We start from the raw sequence: 11,408 nt of genomic DNA, 5'->3' as shown, positions 1-11,408 counted from the left end.
CGTTGCGCATGCGCACAAACCCAAAGCGCCATCTAGAGAGTGGCCTCCGGCGTAGAGGAGCCGGAAGGAGGATTGGAGGCATAACGCACATGCGCAAGAGCATTGTTGGCCGCCACCTTGGGTGTGGCGTGCAGGCTGCGCCGCCATCTTGGGAGGGGCGTGGTGTGTCCCATTGTGGCACCCTTTCTCTGCCGGGATGGATGGAGAGTGACCCCAGTGCCAGCAACGGCACTAAAAGACACGAGGGGGGCCCAGGGGGGGCACCTGGAGGGAAACCAGGGACCATGGCAGGGACCAGGCCTGCTCTGCCTACTGAGTGGCACCACAGCCTTGGGATCACTGAAGACCCCCAAGCCCAGCCCACCCGCACCGTGCCCACTGAGCACACTGTGCTCACGCACAGGGGCTGCCCACAGAAGGAGGAAATGCAGCAGCTCGGTGCGCCCCGGCATTGTTTGCTGCCAGAATAGTGCTGCACCCATTGCAGGAAGGCAGTGCACCACAGGGAAGTGCCCCAGCGTGACCCTGCCACAAAGCAGACACCCCAACCTCCTGCTATGGGGGTCAGCTCTGTGTCCCCATCTATCAGCCCACCCTGTGCTTGGGAAAGGAGCTGAGGCAGCCCAATGGGTCTTTTTATTCAACAATAGGTGGGTTTTATGATCCGCCTTATCACGCTGCAGACAGCTGTGTGCTGGCCCTCACCAAGGGCAATGCATTTGCTGCACCTGACACAGCCTGGCATCTGCTAACAACCCTAAGAATCAAACTGGCTGAGGTGAGCACAGCTGCAATCGGGAAGGGATTTTATGCTGCCGATCCACACCTGGTGCTGCCCTGAACCACCCTTTGCATCACCTGGAAGGCAACAGCACACTTTATCCCCCATCCCGCCGGCTGTTGCTGCCGTCCCGCCGCTCACGGCCGCCTTCCCACCCTGCCAACAATCTCTTTCCGCGCCGAAGCTGCCGCCGCGGAGGATGAAAGGCAGTGAGTCAGCAATGCATGGAGGAATGCTGCTCCTTTTGCTCCGTGGGAGGGTGTCACCAACGGCCGAGTTGGCACCGTGCTCGCTTGGTTTGGGGCCGCAATGCGTGCAAACGGGAGCGCTGATGAGTCCATTTGGCACCGAGCAAATGTGGTGCTGCGCTGCTCCAAAACTGCAGGTTGGGATCTGATCAGAACCTGATGGCTCTGTGCTGTTTGGATGCAGTGTCCGGATGGCATCGCAGCCCCCTTGCTCAACAATGGGAGGTTTGGGTGCTGCAGACATGAAGAAGTGGCTGCTGCTCCCACAGGGATGTGATGGCCACTTTGGGGTGCTGGGCTCCCAAAATGCTGCCAAGGAGCAAAGGAACCTGACTGGGGTCAATGGGGCAGGAAGCACCTGGCTTTGCTTTGCTTTGCTTTGTGTGCTCTGTGCTGACCCCCACAGCACATCCCTTCCCAGCTGCCTGTACAGCAGTAAAGCTCACCCCACAAAAGGTGAAGATGAAGCAGCAGAGCCCTTGGCTCATTGTAAGGTGGTTGGGATCAGTCCCTAAGGGTTGGCCCCATAAGTACCCCCACAACCCCATCCACTGGCCCTGCACAGACACAAGCTGTGCTCTCCCTCCCTCCAGCTTTATTTGCAGAGGGAATTAAGGTCCTGCTGGGAAACCTTCCCCGGTGCTCTGATAGCTGCCCACATAGCCGGCTCTAAATGGCTTTTTGTAAATGAATGATCAGGATTAACGAGGTTCCCCTGGCACTGTTTACTTAGTGCTGCTGTTATGGATGGGGTGCAGAACCCCTCCTCCAGCCAAGCCCCGGGGCTGCTGCTCTGGCAGGGACCACCGCAGTGTCCCCTCTCACGTACCCAAGCCCTTCAGTTCCCAATCTAAGGAGAAAAGGAGGTTCTGGGCCAGGTTTGGGGCAGTGCACACCGTGAGCATCAGTCCTGGCACGGACTGATGGTGCTGTATTTCACGCTCTGGGGCCAGGATGGGGATGATGCTCATTTTCTCCCTACGCCACGTTGCTGGGGAAGGCGGGGGGTGTTTGCTCTGTGGGTCGGCAGCTCCGCACACGATGGGGCTGAGGAGGAGGTGTGGGGCAGCAGCCAGAGCCACCCCCTCAGCTGGAATGTGCTCTGTGAGCCCTAAGGGCTACTAGCAGGAGGAGGGCACAGCAATCAATGGGGTCTGAGGAGCCCCGTGCCCATGGATCCTCCCACATTGCCCTTGTAGGGTTCTGCCTCCACTCTCTGTGCTCTCAGGGGCTGTGAGGCCGCCTTACCCGACCTTTGGCTGTTTGCACATTCCTGCCTGTTAATGTGTCTCCTAACCAAAAGCCATTGGGACAGAGCACGGCATCCCCGTGCTGCTCTCCTCATTCCCTGGCTGGAAATCCACACCTACAGCCCAGCAGCCACCTCCCTGCACCCCAGCATCCCATCCCCTCTGAACAGGGGGGGCTCCCCATGCAGATGGCAACTGCCAGCCAAAGAAACCGGGTGCTGTTTGGGAGCAGAGCCACAGCTCCTGCAGGCTGCCAGGCTGGCACACCTCCCACCAGCACCACGCCAGGCCAAATTCTTTGTGATTCCCGGGTTAACACCTGCTGCTCATAATACCAGTGCCCCCAACTCAATGCATGGGACAGGAGCATCCCACAGGACCCATCACCCCACATTAAGCCCATACACCCAAAGGACACCCCCCCTCCTCCTCCATACCCACCCTGGGCATGCTTGGAGGAGCAGGAAGGGCCACACACCCCACGTCTCCTTGTGACAGCCGTGACGCAGGGACCATTGCCTGCGGTTGGGGGAGTGCTGGGCAAGCTGCAGCCTGCCCCATTGTGCCGGCCCTGCCGTGGGGAACGGCTGCTGGCAATGGCCCATTGAACCCAAACGGGCATCCCGGGGCACAGAGCAAGGCAGGGAGCTGTGCTGTGCTGGGGGGGGGGATGCAAGATCTAAAAGTACAGCTGGAAAGATGAGGATGCGTGGAAAAGAGCTGCAAGATCACATGGCAAAGTGTTGTTTGAGATCAGTCTTGGGGTGCAAACACCCCCAGCACAGCCCATGCCCTGCAAAAACACAAGGAACCCCCAAAGCCACCCCCCAGCACTACCACTACCTGCATCCTCCCTCCTGCCCCGTGCCATCCCCACCCCATTGCCACAGTGTCCTGCCAGCCCTCACCCACCTAAACCCCTAAGGGCACATACGGGAACCCATTTGTTTTCCCAAACTTTGGAGGTTCTCATTGCTATGCAATGCGAGTCCATCCCCTGCCCTCCTCCATCCTTGCCTCCCCCTTCTCCCCACACCGTTCCAACCCATCCCAGCCTGGGATCCTAAAACAGGCCCGTTTGTTTTTATTTTACCCCTCGAAGAGGGAGGGAAAAGAAAACAAGAATAAAACCCAATTTGGGGGCAGGGAGGAACCCGGTGAGCTGCCACCTCCTCTAAACCCCCCCCAGCACCAAACCCAGAGCAGGAAACAAAAGGCGATAGGATTTGCATTTCCACCCGGCTCAGAGATGGCCCCAATCTCGGGGCTGTTTATTCTAGGCGTAAGATTTTCAATATTTGGGATGATTAGCAAGTGAAAGCCGGCTGTTGCCAGCATGGCTCCTTGCCAGCCTTGAGCTCAATGGAGGAGAAAGAAAGACACAAGAAAAGCAGAGACAAGAAGGGGCTGTGTGTTATATTTCTCCCCCCCTCCCCTCTCTGCAAAGCAGAGATTGGGGTTGAGGTGTTGGGTGGATGATGGATGAGGGGCGTTGGAAGGGGTAGAAGAGAAACCACTGATAGAGGCATTACGGCCACAGGTTGAACAACCCAAAGGTTATTGGGGCAGAGGAGGGAGCGGGACGCTTCCCATCCACATGGCAGGCCCAGGCAGGTCGGTGCCACCCGCAGGCAGGAGCACCGTGTCCCCATCCTATGGCTGCCACCCAAACCCCGCCGCCCCCAGGGTGGGAGGGAGGGGAAAACCCATCAGGTCCAAGTTTGCAGCGCTGCTTTCAGGAGCCGAACAAAACTGGGTTGTTGTTTTGGGGCCTTGCCTGGTGCCTCCTTTATTGCTCTCCCTTTTCCTCCCCCCCCCCCCCCTTGGCTGGCAGGAATGCTGGCTGCTGGCAGTGCCTGTGCAGGGGTGGGTGCCCGGGGTGCTGCTTTTTGCAAGGGGGTGAAGCAGAAATGTGGGCTTTTCGCCAGCAAAAGAAGCAGCGAACCATAGGAGCAGTGAGGGGCTGCTGGCTTTTCCCAGCCCTGCTAATAACACCCTTAAAAAGGAGAAATAAGAGAGCAGAGCCCACGTGCTGAACAAGAGGGAGCGGGGCAGGAGGAGATGCACTGCTAAGATTTCCAGCCATAGAATTGTGGTTTATTTTCCAGCCTATATGATCCCATCTCCCCAACCACCAGCACTGACCAAATCCCATCGCTGACCCACATCCTTCAGTGCCACATCCTCACATCTCTTTAACACCCCCCACATTCACACTCCACCACCCCCCAGCCCATTTCAGCACCTGACCACCCCCAGCCCTTCATTTCTCCTTTGGGAGTTCATACTCCCCAGGCCAAAAGGAGACCCAGTCCCTGCCTATGGGAGCCCCCCTACCTTCCCAGCACCAAGCAATAGCACGTCCAGCAGCAAGCTGAGCCCAGCCCTTCTTTTGAGCTGAGATTACCTAGATTGAGAGCAGCTGTGATTGCGAGCACCTGCTGCTGCTGCTGCTGCAGTGCCCATCCAGTCCGTAAGGCACAGGGGCTGGGATATCCTGGTGTAGGTCCAGCTGAGGCTCTGATCCCCAGGGAGGGTCTAGAGGGGACATTGCTGCCCTAGAGGTACTCAGAAGTGAGCAGAAGTCCCTCCTTCTCCCACCATCCCACTATACAGGTATGAGTCCCCCCAGTCCATCCACCCCCACACTGAGCCCCATGTCCCAGCTCCCTGCCCATGGCTCCCAAAGCACACAGACACCCCCCACCCCCCCACTTGCTTTGCAGCCGCTGCTTTGCTTTGCTGCTCTTGCAGAGCCTTAGCTGCTCCTCAGTGTAATTGGCCCCGTGAGGGTTGGTCTATTCCTGCAGTGCTGTGCAGCTCCTCTCACCACCCCACACCCAGGAGGGCTCACAACCCACTCGTGCTCCTACGGGGCAAGACAGGGACAATCACCCCCCAGGAGCAAAGAAGGAGGCTCCAGGGCTTGGGAGCAGCTCCCAGTGTCCCCAAGCCAGCAGGACCCCCTGATGTGAAAGTGGTGCCATGCATGAGGTCTGTGCCTCAGTTTCCCTATGGGGAATTGCTGAGCCCACTTCGAGGTGGAGAGCAGGACTGGGATGGTGAGATACTCAGCCCCATGCAGGAGAGGCTCAAACACAGCCAGGCGGTGCTGGAGGGAAGCAAGGATTCAAAAGTCTTTGTTTAACCTCTATTTTTTCTTTTCCTTTTTAATTTGTAAATAACTCTCCATGAAAAAGCTCCTGGCCCAGCCCCACTGAAGCTGTGGGGTATCAGGGAGCCTTGGTGCCCACTCCACCCCCCCATTGCAAATCACACCAAGGCTGTTTCTGGCTTTATTTTTCAAGGCTGGTTTATTGACTCTAGTGCTACAGCTGTACTCCTGCTATGTAACTCACAACAACAATCCTAAGTGCTTCTGCAACCAAAGAAGAAAGTCTTTACAGTCTCCCATTTCTTTCTTTTTGGCGAGTCTAAGACACACAGCACTGATACTACAGCTTTTCCTTACTCCTACTCAGCAGCTACATCACCCAAAACCCCCCGTGGGGGAAGAGGAGCAGAGGAATCCAAGGGCTTTGGGTCGAGTTTCGGCACAGTTTGGCTGCAGGAACGGTGGTGATGTTGACACAGAGTTGGGTGACCCAATGATGATCAAAGCCACTGTGCGGGTCTTGGTTTGCAGGACGACTGCCATAAGCCCAAATACAAAACAACCCCCCCCCCCCCCAAGCTACATTTCCCCTACCCCACTCTGAAAAGAAGTCCTAATGCTAAAAAATAGAGGTTCCTTTGAATATATAATATATAATAGATTATATAAAAACATCTAAAGAGGCAGACTGAATTCATGGATCTTTCCTTCTTCCCCAGGCACACGAGTCAGGAGGGAGGTTGAACTTGGAGAATCCAGAGGGGACTCTGTTTGCCTGCTAACTAATTAGCTACACCTACAAACGAACCCGGACAGAAAGAGAGAGAGAAGAAGAGAGAGAAGAAGGAGTGAGAAGATTGCACGTAGTCTATGGAGTCCGAAGTCACCAGGAATCTTGTCTGTTGGGTCTGCAGAGGAGGCCTGCATGCCGTGTCCATGTCCATGCAAGGAAACAAAAATGGTAATTTACATTTTGTTTCTTAAGAAGTAAAAAAATAAGTACTGCTCTACCTCTTCTCTCGAGGAAACTCGTGGACCTCAGACTTCTGGTGTGTCCTTTGAAGGTATTTCAAGCAATTTTTGTGTTGCTGTGTTCTCCCCGTCGGTGTGTCTATGAATAACCACAAAGCTGATCAAGCTGCTGTGGGAGTCTGTCCATAGAAAATATTGTCCATTGCAAGTTCCAGCAGCACAAAGGGAGCGTGCTCCCATAGCCCCCGTGGGTTTGGTTGGGTCCTTTGCTTATAGAAAGGATCCCACAGCGCTCCATTCATTGATGTCCGCAGGCAGCGAGGCGTCACCCAGCTCAAACAGCTGCTCCATGCTGACGGAGCCGGACAGGTACTCACTGCCATCTTCATCCCAGGGGTGCTGCAGGAAGGAGGTGGCCATGAAGGTCTCGTCAAAGTCCAGGTTGTTGGGGTTGGGCTCAGAGAGGGGCTGCTCGGGCCCGGCCACGCACCACTCCTGTGCATTGTCGTGGTACCCATGGCCTGTCAGGTCAACATCGCGCCCAATGGGGCTGATGGGTGGTGTGAGCTCCAGCTCCTCAAACGTGGCGAAATCTCCATTGAGGTTGGTGTCAAAGACGACCTCCCAGTCGAAGTTGCCCTTCAGTGAGCCCAGCTCGGTCTGCTCCTCCTGGGTGAGCAGGGCTGTGTTGAGCAGCCGGGCCACCTTGGCTGTGCGTTTGGGTAAGGGCTGCTTGCGCTTGCGGCCGCTCTTCCCATCCCAGCTCTGCTCACCGGTGACCTCTTCAAACTCCTTCAACAGCTGCTGGGACTCCGTGTTGACGTTGAGGACGTTGCCATTGGCACAGGTGGAAGGCACCGGACCGCTGACACCGCACGCTTGGTGCTGGGCCCTGTTGGTGAAGGCTGGGTGGATCTGCACCGGGGGCATCCTCCGCTTCTTGAAGGCCCCGTTCATCAGCCGGTCGGCGTATTGAGGGTCGATCTTCCAAAAGCCGCCTTTCCCAGGCTCGTCCTTCTCACGGGGCACTTTAATGAAGCACTTGTTCAAGGAGAGGTTGTGCCGGATGGAGTTCTACACCCAAAAGAGAAAAGAGAGAGGTTGAGAGTTGCCTTCTGCACCTACCTGTATGGGTATAACGTCATCAGCTGGGATCCTGGGGGAAAATAAGGCAGAATTGGCACTGTCGTGACATCCAGGCCATGTGCCCGACAGGAACTTCCCTCTTTGGGTTTCCAGTGTGTCGTTTCCCTTCCTCACAGCCAGATAAGAAGCAGCAGGAGATGAGGGTTTGAGATGGGACCTGCCAGCCATCAGGAAGCATTTGGGAAACTCTCCTTGGCTGTAAATTGGGGCCACAGGGCTTGAGCGCTGGGAGAAACAAGCCAGACCCACTTGAGAAGCTCCAGTTCTGCATGAGGTGGGGCTCATACTGATATCCCCATGGCCAAAACAGGGCAGCACCATGGGGTTGGCATCACCCATCCCTGTACCCCCAAAGGTCATTTGTGCCAATTGTTAGGGGCAAGGGGAGGTGGGCACAGCCATCCTGGGCTATCAGCCCCTAGGGGCTCCTCCTGGCCCAGGATGTGTGAATTCACCACATCTTCATCAGCCACAGCACAAAGTAGCTGGAAAGAAAAGGAAGAAGAGGAGTTTCTGCTCCCGTTGAGCTGTTCTGAAGCCCTGAATGTGCCTCGAGTGATGTGAATAATCAGAAGGGAAACTCAGTTATCGGGTAAATAACACAGCATTGGGCTCCACAAAGCCAAGACCGTATTAAGAGATTGGATATGGTAGAGAGCTTTTTTTTTTCCCCCTTTTTTTTCCTTTAATGTTGCCTGGATATCTTTATGCTTATTCATCCATAATCCGTAGTGCCGAGTAGGAAAAACAAGGCTTGAATGCTCAGAGCTGTTGAAAAACACACACACACACACACACACATAGGCACACATACAACAAAACCCAGTGCTGGGCTGGAGCTCCTTGGGTGCGCTGGCTCCCCTCCAAAGCACTCAGCTCCCACAGGAATAGATCCATCTCCCCCCCGAGGACGGGTGGGATGACCTTTGGAGGCTGTGTGCTCATAGGGGAGTTGGGGTAGGGGAGGAGAAAACGGGCTTGGAAAGAAAGAAAGGTGGGGGGGGGGAGGAAGAGGGAGAAAGAAAGGAAGAGGGGGAAAAGAGAAAGGGGGGGGAGAGAAAGAAAGGGGGAAAGAGGATTAAAAAGGGAGTTGGGGGGGGAAGAAAGGAAGAGAAAGAAGGGAAGGAAGAAAAAAAAGGGAAAATAAAGAGAAAGGAAGAAGAAAAAGGGAGAGAAAAGAAAGAGAAGGAAGAAAAAGAGGGGGCAAAAAAAGAAAGAAAAGAAGAAGGGGAATCACAGACATCCCCACCGACATTCCAGGCTGCAGCGATTCCAAGCTGACCATTTAATGACATTTTATGAGGGTCAGAGCTTTGTGGGCTGAATTCCGGGCTCCCCATCTCCCCTCCCCATCCCACATCTCATTCAGCCCTCGTTACATGGACATATTTATCATTCCTCCCTGCCACAATCCTGCCACCCCCCCTGCGTGTCTGTGGGGAGGGATTGAAAACCCTTCTTTCTTTCTTTTTAATAAACACATTTAATTAAAATCCCGGTGATTAGCCAGCCGGGAGCTTGCAGGGCAAAGTCAACATGCTGGCACAGTGCTACTCCCACCCCCCATCAATAAAAGACCCCCACCAGCGATGCACAGTGCCCCAATGTTCCCATCTGCCCAGAGCTGTGCTGCAATATAGGGTGGCCCTGAGGACAGCACAGAGCGGTGCAGGGAGGATCTGGGGGGGTAGGAGGGGGTGCAGGTGCTGTCTTCACCATGAGGATGCAAGTGCTGGGCAATCCTGAGGGATAAAGGGGTTCCCTGCCCCAGGATGGGCTTTGGGAGCTGCTGGAGATGTGGGTAGAAGGCAGCCTGGAGGGTTTGCAGTGTCTTTGCCTTGTGCTGCCCAGCACTGCAGATTGGCTGTGGGATCCTGCATCCTGAAAGCCTCCCAGTGACCTTGCACGGAGGGGAGTGGGAAAAAAACCCAGGTTTGGGCCGTGCCTGGAGCTGCTGAGGGCTGTCCCCTACCTCTGGGGATGGGTTCATTTGAGATATGGGACAGCCCAGCCTCTCTCTGAGGCCTCACATCTCATCACAGCAATGGGGTCTCCTTGGCCTCTCCAAGAGAAGAGCCTCCCCTCCGCCCTGTTTGCAGAGCTGCAGCGTTTCTGCTCTCAGCCTCCTCAAGTTGGGATTTATCCAACGTGCAGCATCACCCTGTGAGCCCTCCCCATCCCTCCCCTCCACACTCAGAGCCTTGATTTGGGGGTTGCACACACACTGAGCTCCAAGGGGGGGCTGCAGGAAGGTGGAACTGGGGACAGAGGCATCCACATGCCAGAACCGAGCATGCACCTCCCCGCTCCTAAAATGGCCCTGGGCTCTCCCCTGTAATGGCTCCTTCCCTCTGCCATCCCTGCACACACAATCCCTGTCCCAAAGCACTTCATCCTCCCTCCCTTTCCCATCAGTACCTCCATCGCTGTGCAAACCACAAACCCCACGGGGACCAATCCCCCTCCACCCCACGGCGCACCCCCACATCCCAAACCCTCAGACCCCAAAGCACCCACCTGCCAGGTAGGGTCGGCGTGTCGGAAGTAGCAGAAGTTGTCAGTAATCCACTTGTAGATGGCAGAGAGGGTGATTTTGGTCTTCTTGCTGGCTTCCATGGCCATGCAGATGAGAGTGGCGTAGGAGTAGGGCGGCTTGACGTGCGGGTTGGTCTTGTAGTCGATGTCCTCAGGTGGCTGTGCGTGCAAACCCAGGTGTGCTGACCTCGAGGTGGAGGAGGAGGTGGGCTTGCCGGGGGTGTGGGGCATCCCCATACATGCTGGGTCGGCAGCCAGGGGGGAACACGGAGCGGCGAAGCCGGGGATGTGATGGCAATCGTGAGGATCGGGGCCGCTGGGGCACGAGGAGGATTTGCCCACGTTGGCGTTGATGATGGAGAATTCCTGCAGCCACTGCAGGCTGGTCAGGCTGTCGTCCAGGTTGCTCGAGTCCCCCATGCCGCCCTGCTGCCCCTCGGCTGCCCGCAGGCTCAGCCAGCCCTCAGCCATGCCTGGGCTCTGCGGCGGCTCCAGCATCCACGGGGAGCAGCACCGGGAGGGGACGGGACGGTCCTGCAGTGACATAAGGGGGGCGGAAGGGGGTCAGGTTCCCCGAGCTGCAGCTGCTCTCGGCAGCCCAAACCCCCCAAACAACCGGTAAGAACCTGAACCCACCCTGGGAGCGATCCGATGGGCTCAGGCTTCAGACATTCTTGCTGGGTTGGTGTTCAGCCCCCAGCGCGGCCATGAAGCCGTCACCCAATGCCACCCGGTGTCACCCGGTGATGGGGCGGCCACCGAGCCGGCCTGGGCACTGGCAGCCCTTGGGCAGCAGCCGTTGGGCTGTGGGTTCCACCATTCAAATGATGCAGCCCCCAACAGTCGGGGGGCTGGGGAAGAGGGTGGGGGGGCACAAAACCCTTCGCCCCGCTGCTCAAACAGGAGCAACTTCCCCCCCAAGAGCGGGCTCAGCACAGCGGGAGCCCGTCCAGCTCCCAGCTCCCGTCACCTCCGCCGGCTGCAGCCAGGAGGGGGCTGCTAACAGCAATGAATGGCTCCCCCCGCTCCGTGCGCCAACCGCGCGGCCCCGATGGCCGACGCCAACCCGCACGTCCCCGCTTGTGGCCGCCCCATAGCGCCGTCCCGGCACCCCATCCGCACCGCGTTACCCCCCTTACCCCGTCCCAGCGACGTCCCCCCCGGGCTCCCAAAGAGCAGGAAGCTTCTGGAAACAGCAGCCGGGAAGAAAACCAAACCCAAAGCAACCCGCGGCCTCGTCCGCAGGGCAGGCGGGTGGGGGGGCTCCGCTATTCCCCCTTAGGGACCACTCGTGCCCCCGGCGCTGCCCGCCCCGCCGCCGTGATTTGCCGGCAGCGCAGCGCCCGCCATTAAGTAGCGGC

At 57.1% G+C, this 11,408-nt stretch overlaps 1 protein-coding gene across 1 annotated transcript; it reads right to left on the bottom strand.

Annotated features, from left to right (window-relative positions):
* Positions 1-5,583: 5,583 nt before the first annotated feature.
* Positions 5,584-11,374, bottom strand: FOXJ1 (forkhead box J1). Its single transcript, XM_072351917.1, has 3 exons — positions 11,187-11,374; positions 10,030-10,581; positions 5,584-7,440 (listed from the first exon to the last, which is right to left on the bottom strand). Exons 2-3 carry the CDS (start codon positions 10,543-10,545, stop codon positions 6,637-6,639), a joined length of 1,320 nt encoding a protein of 439 aa, XP_072208018.1. The 5' UTR covers positions 10,546-10,581; positions 11,187-11,374; the 3' UTR covers positions 5,584-6,636.
* Positions 11,375-11,408: the final 34 nt, after the last annotated feature.

This window comes from Excalfactoria chinensis, chromosome 17, assembly GCF_039878825.1.
Source record: "Excalfactoria chinensis isolate bCotChi1 chromosome 17, bCotChi1.hap2, whole genome shotgun sequence".
In the NCBI taxonomy this organism is placed as follows: Eukaryota; Metazoa; Chordata; class Aves; order Galliformes; family Phasianidae; genus Excalfactoria; species Excalfactoria chinensis.
The sequence above is the reverse complement of the archived record's forward strand: the minus strand, read 5'-3'. Positions and strand labels throughout refer to the sequence as shown.

Coding starts and splice junctions, on each gene's coding strand:
- FOXJ1 (XM_072351917.1), bottom strand. CDS start 10,545: ATGCTGGAGCCGCCGCAGAGCCCAGGCATGGCTGAGGGCTGGCTGAGC. Junction 7,441..10,029: donor ACGCCGACCCTACCTGGCAG/GTGGGTGCTTTG, acceptor TTTTGGGTGTAG/AACTCCATCCGGCACAACCT.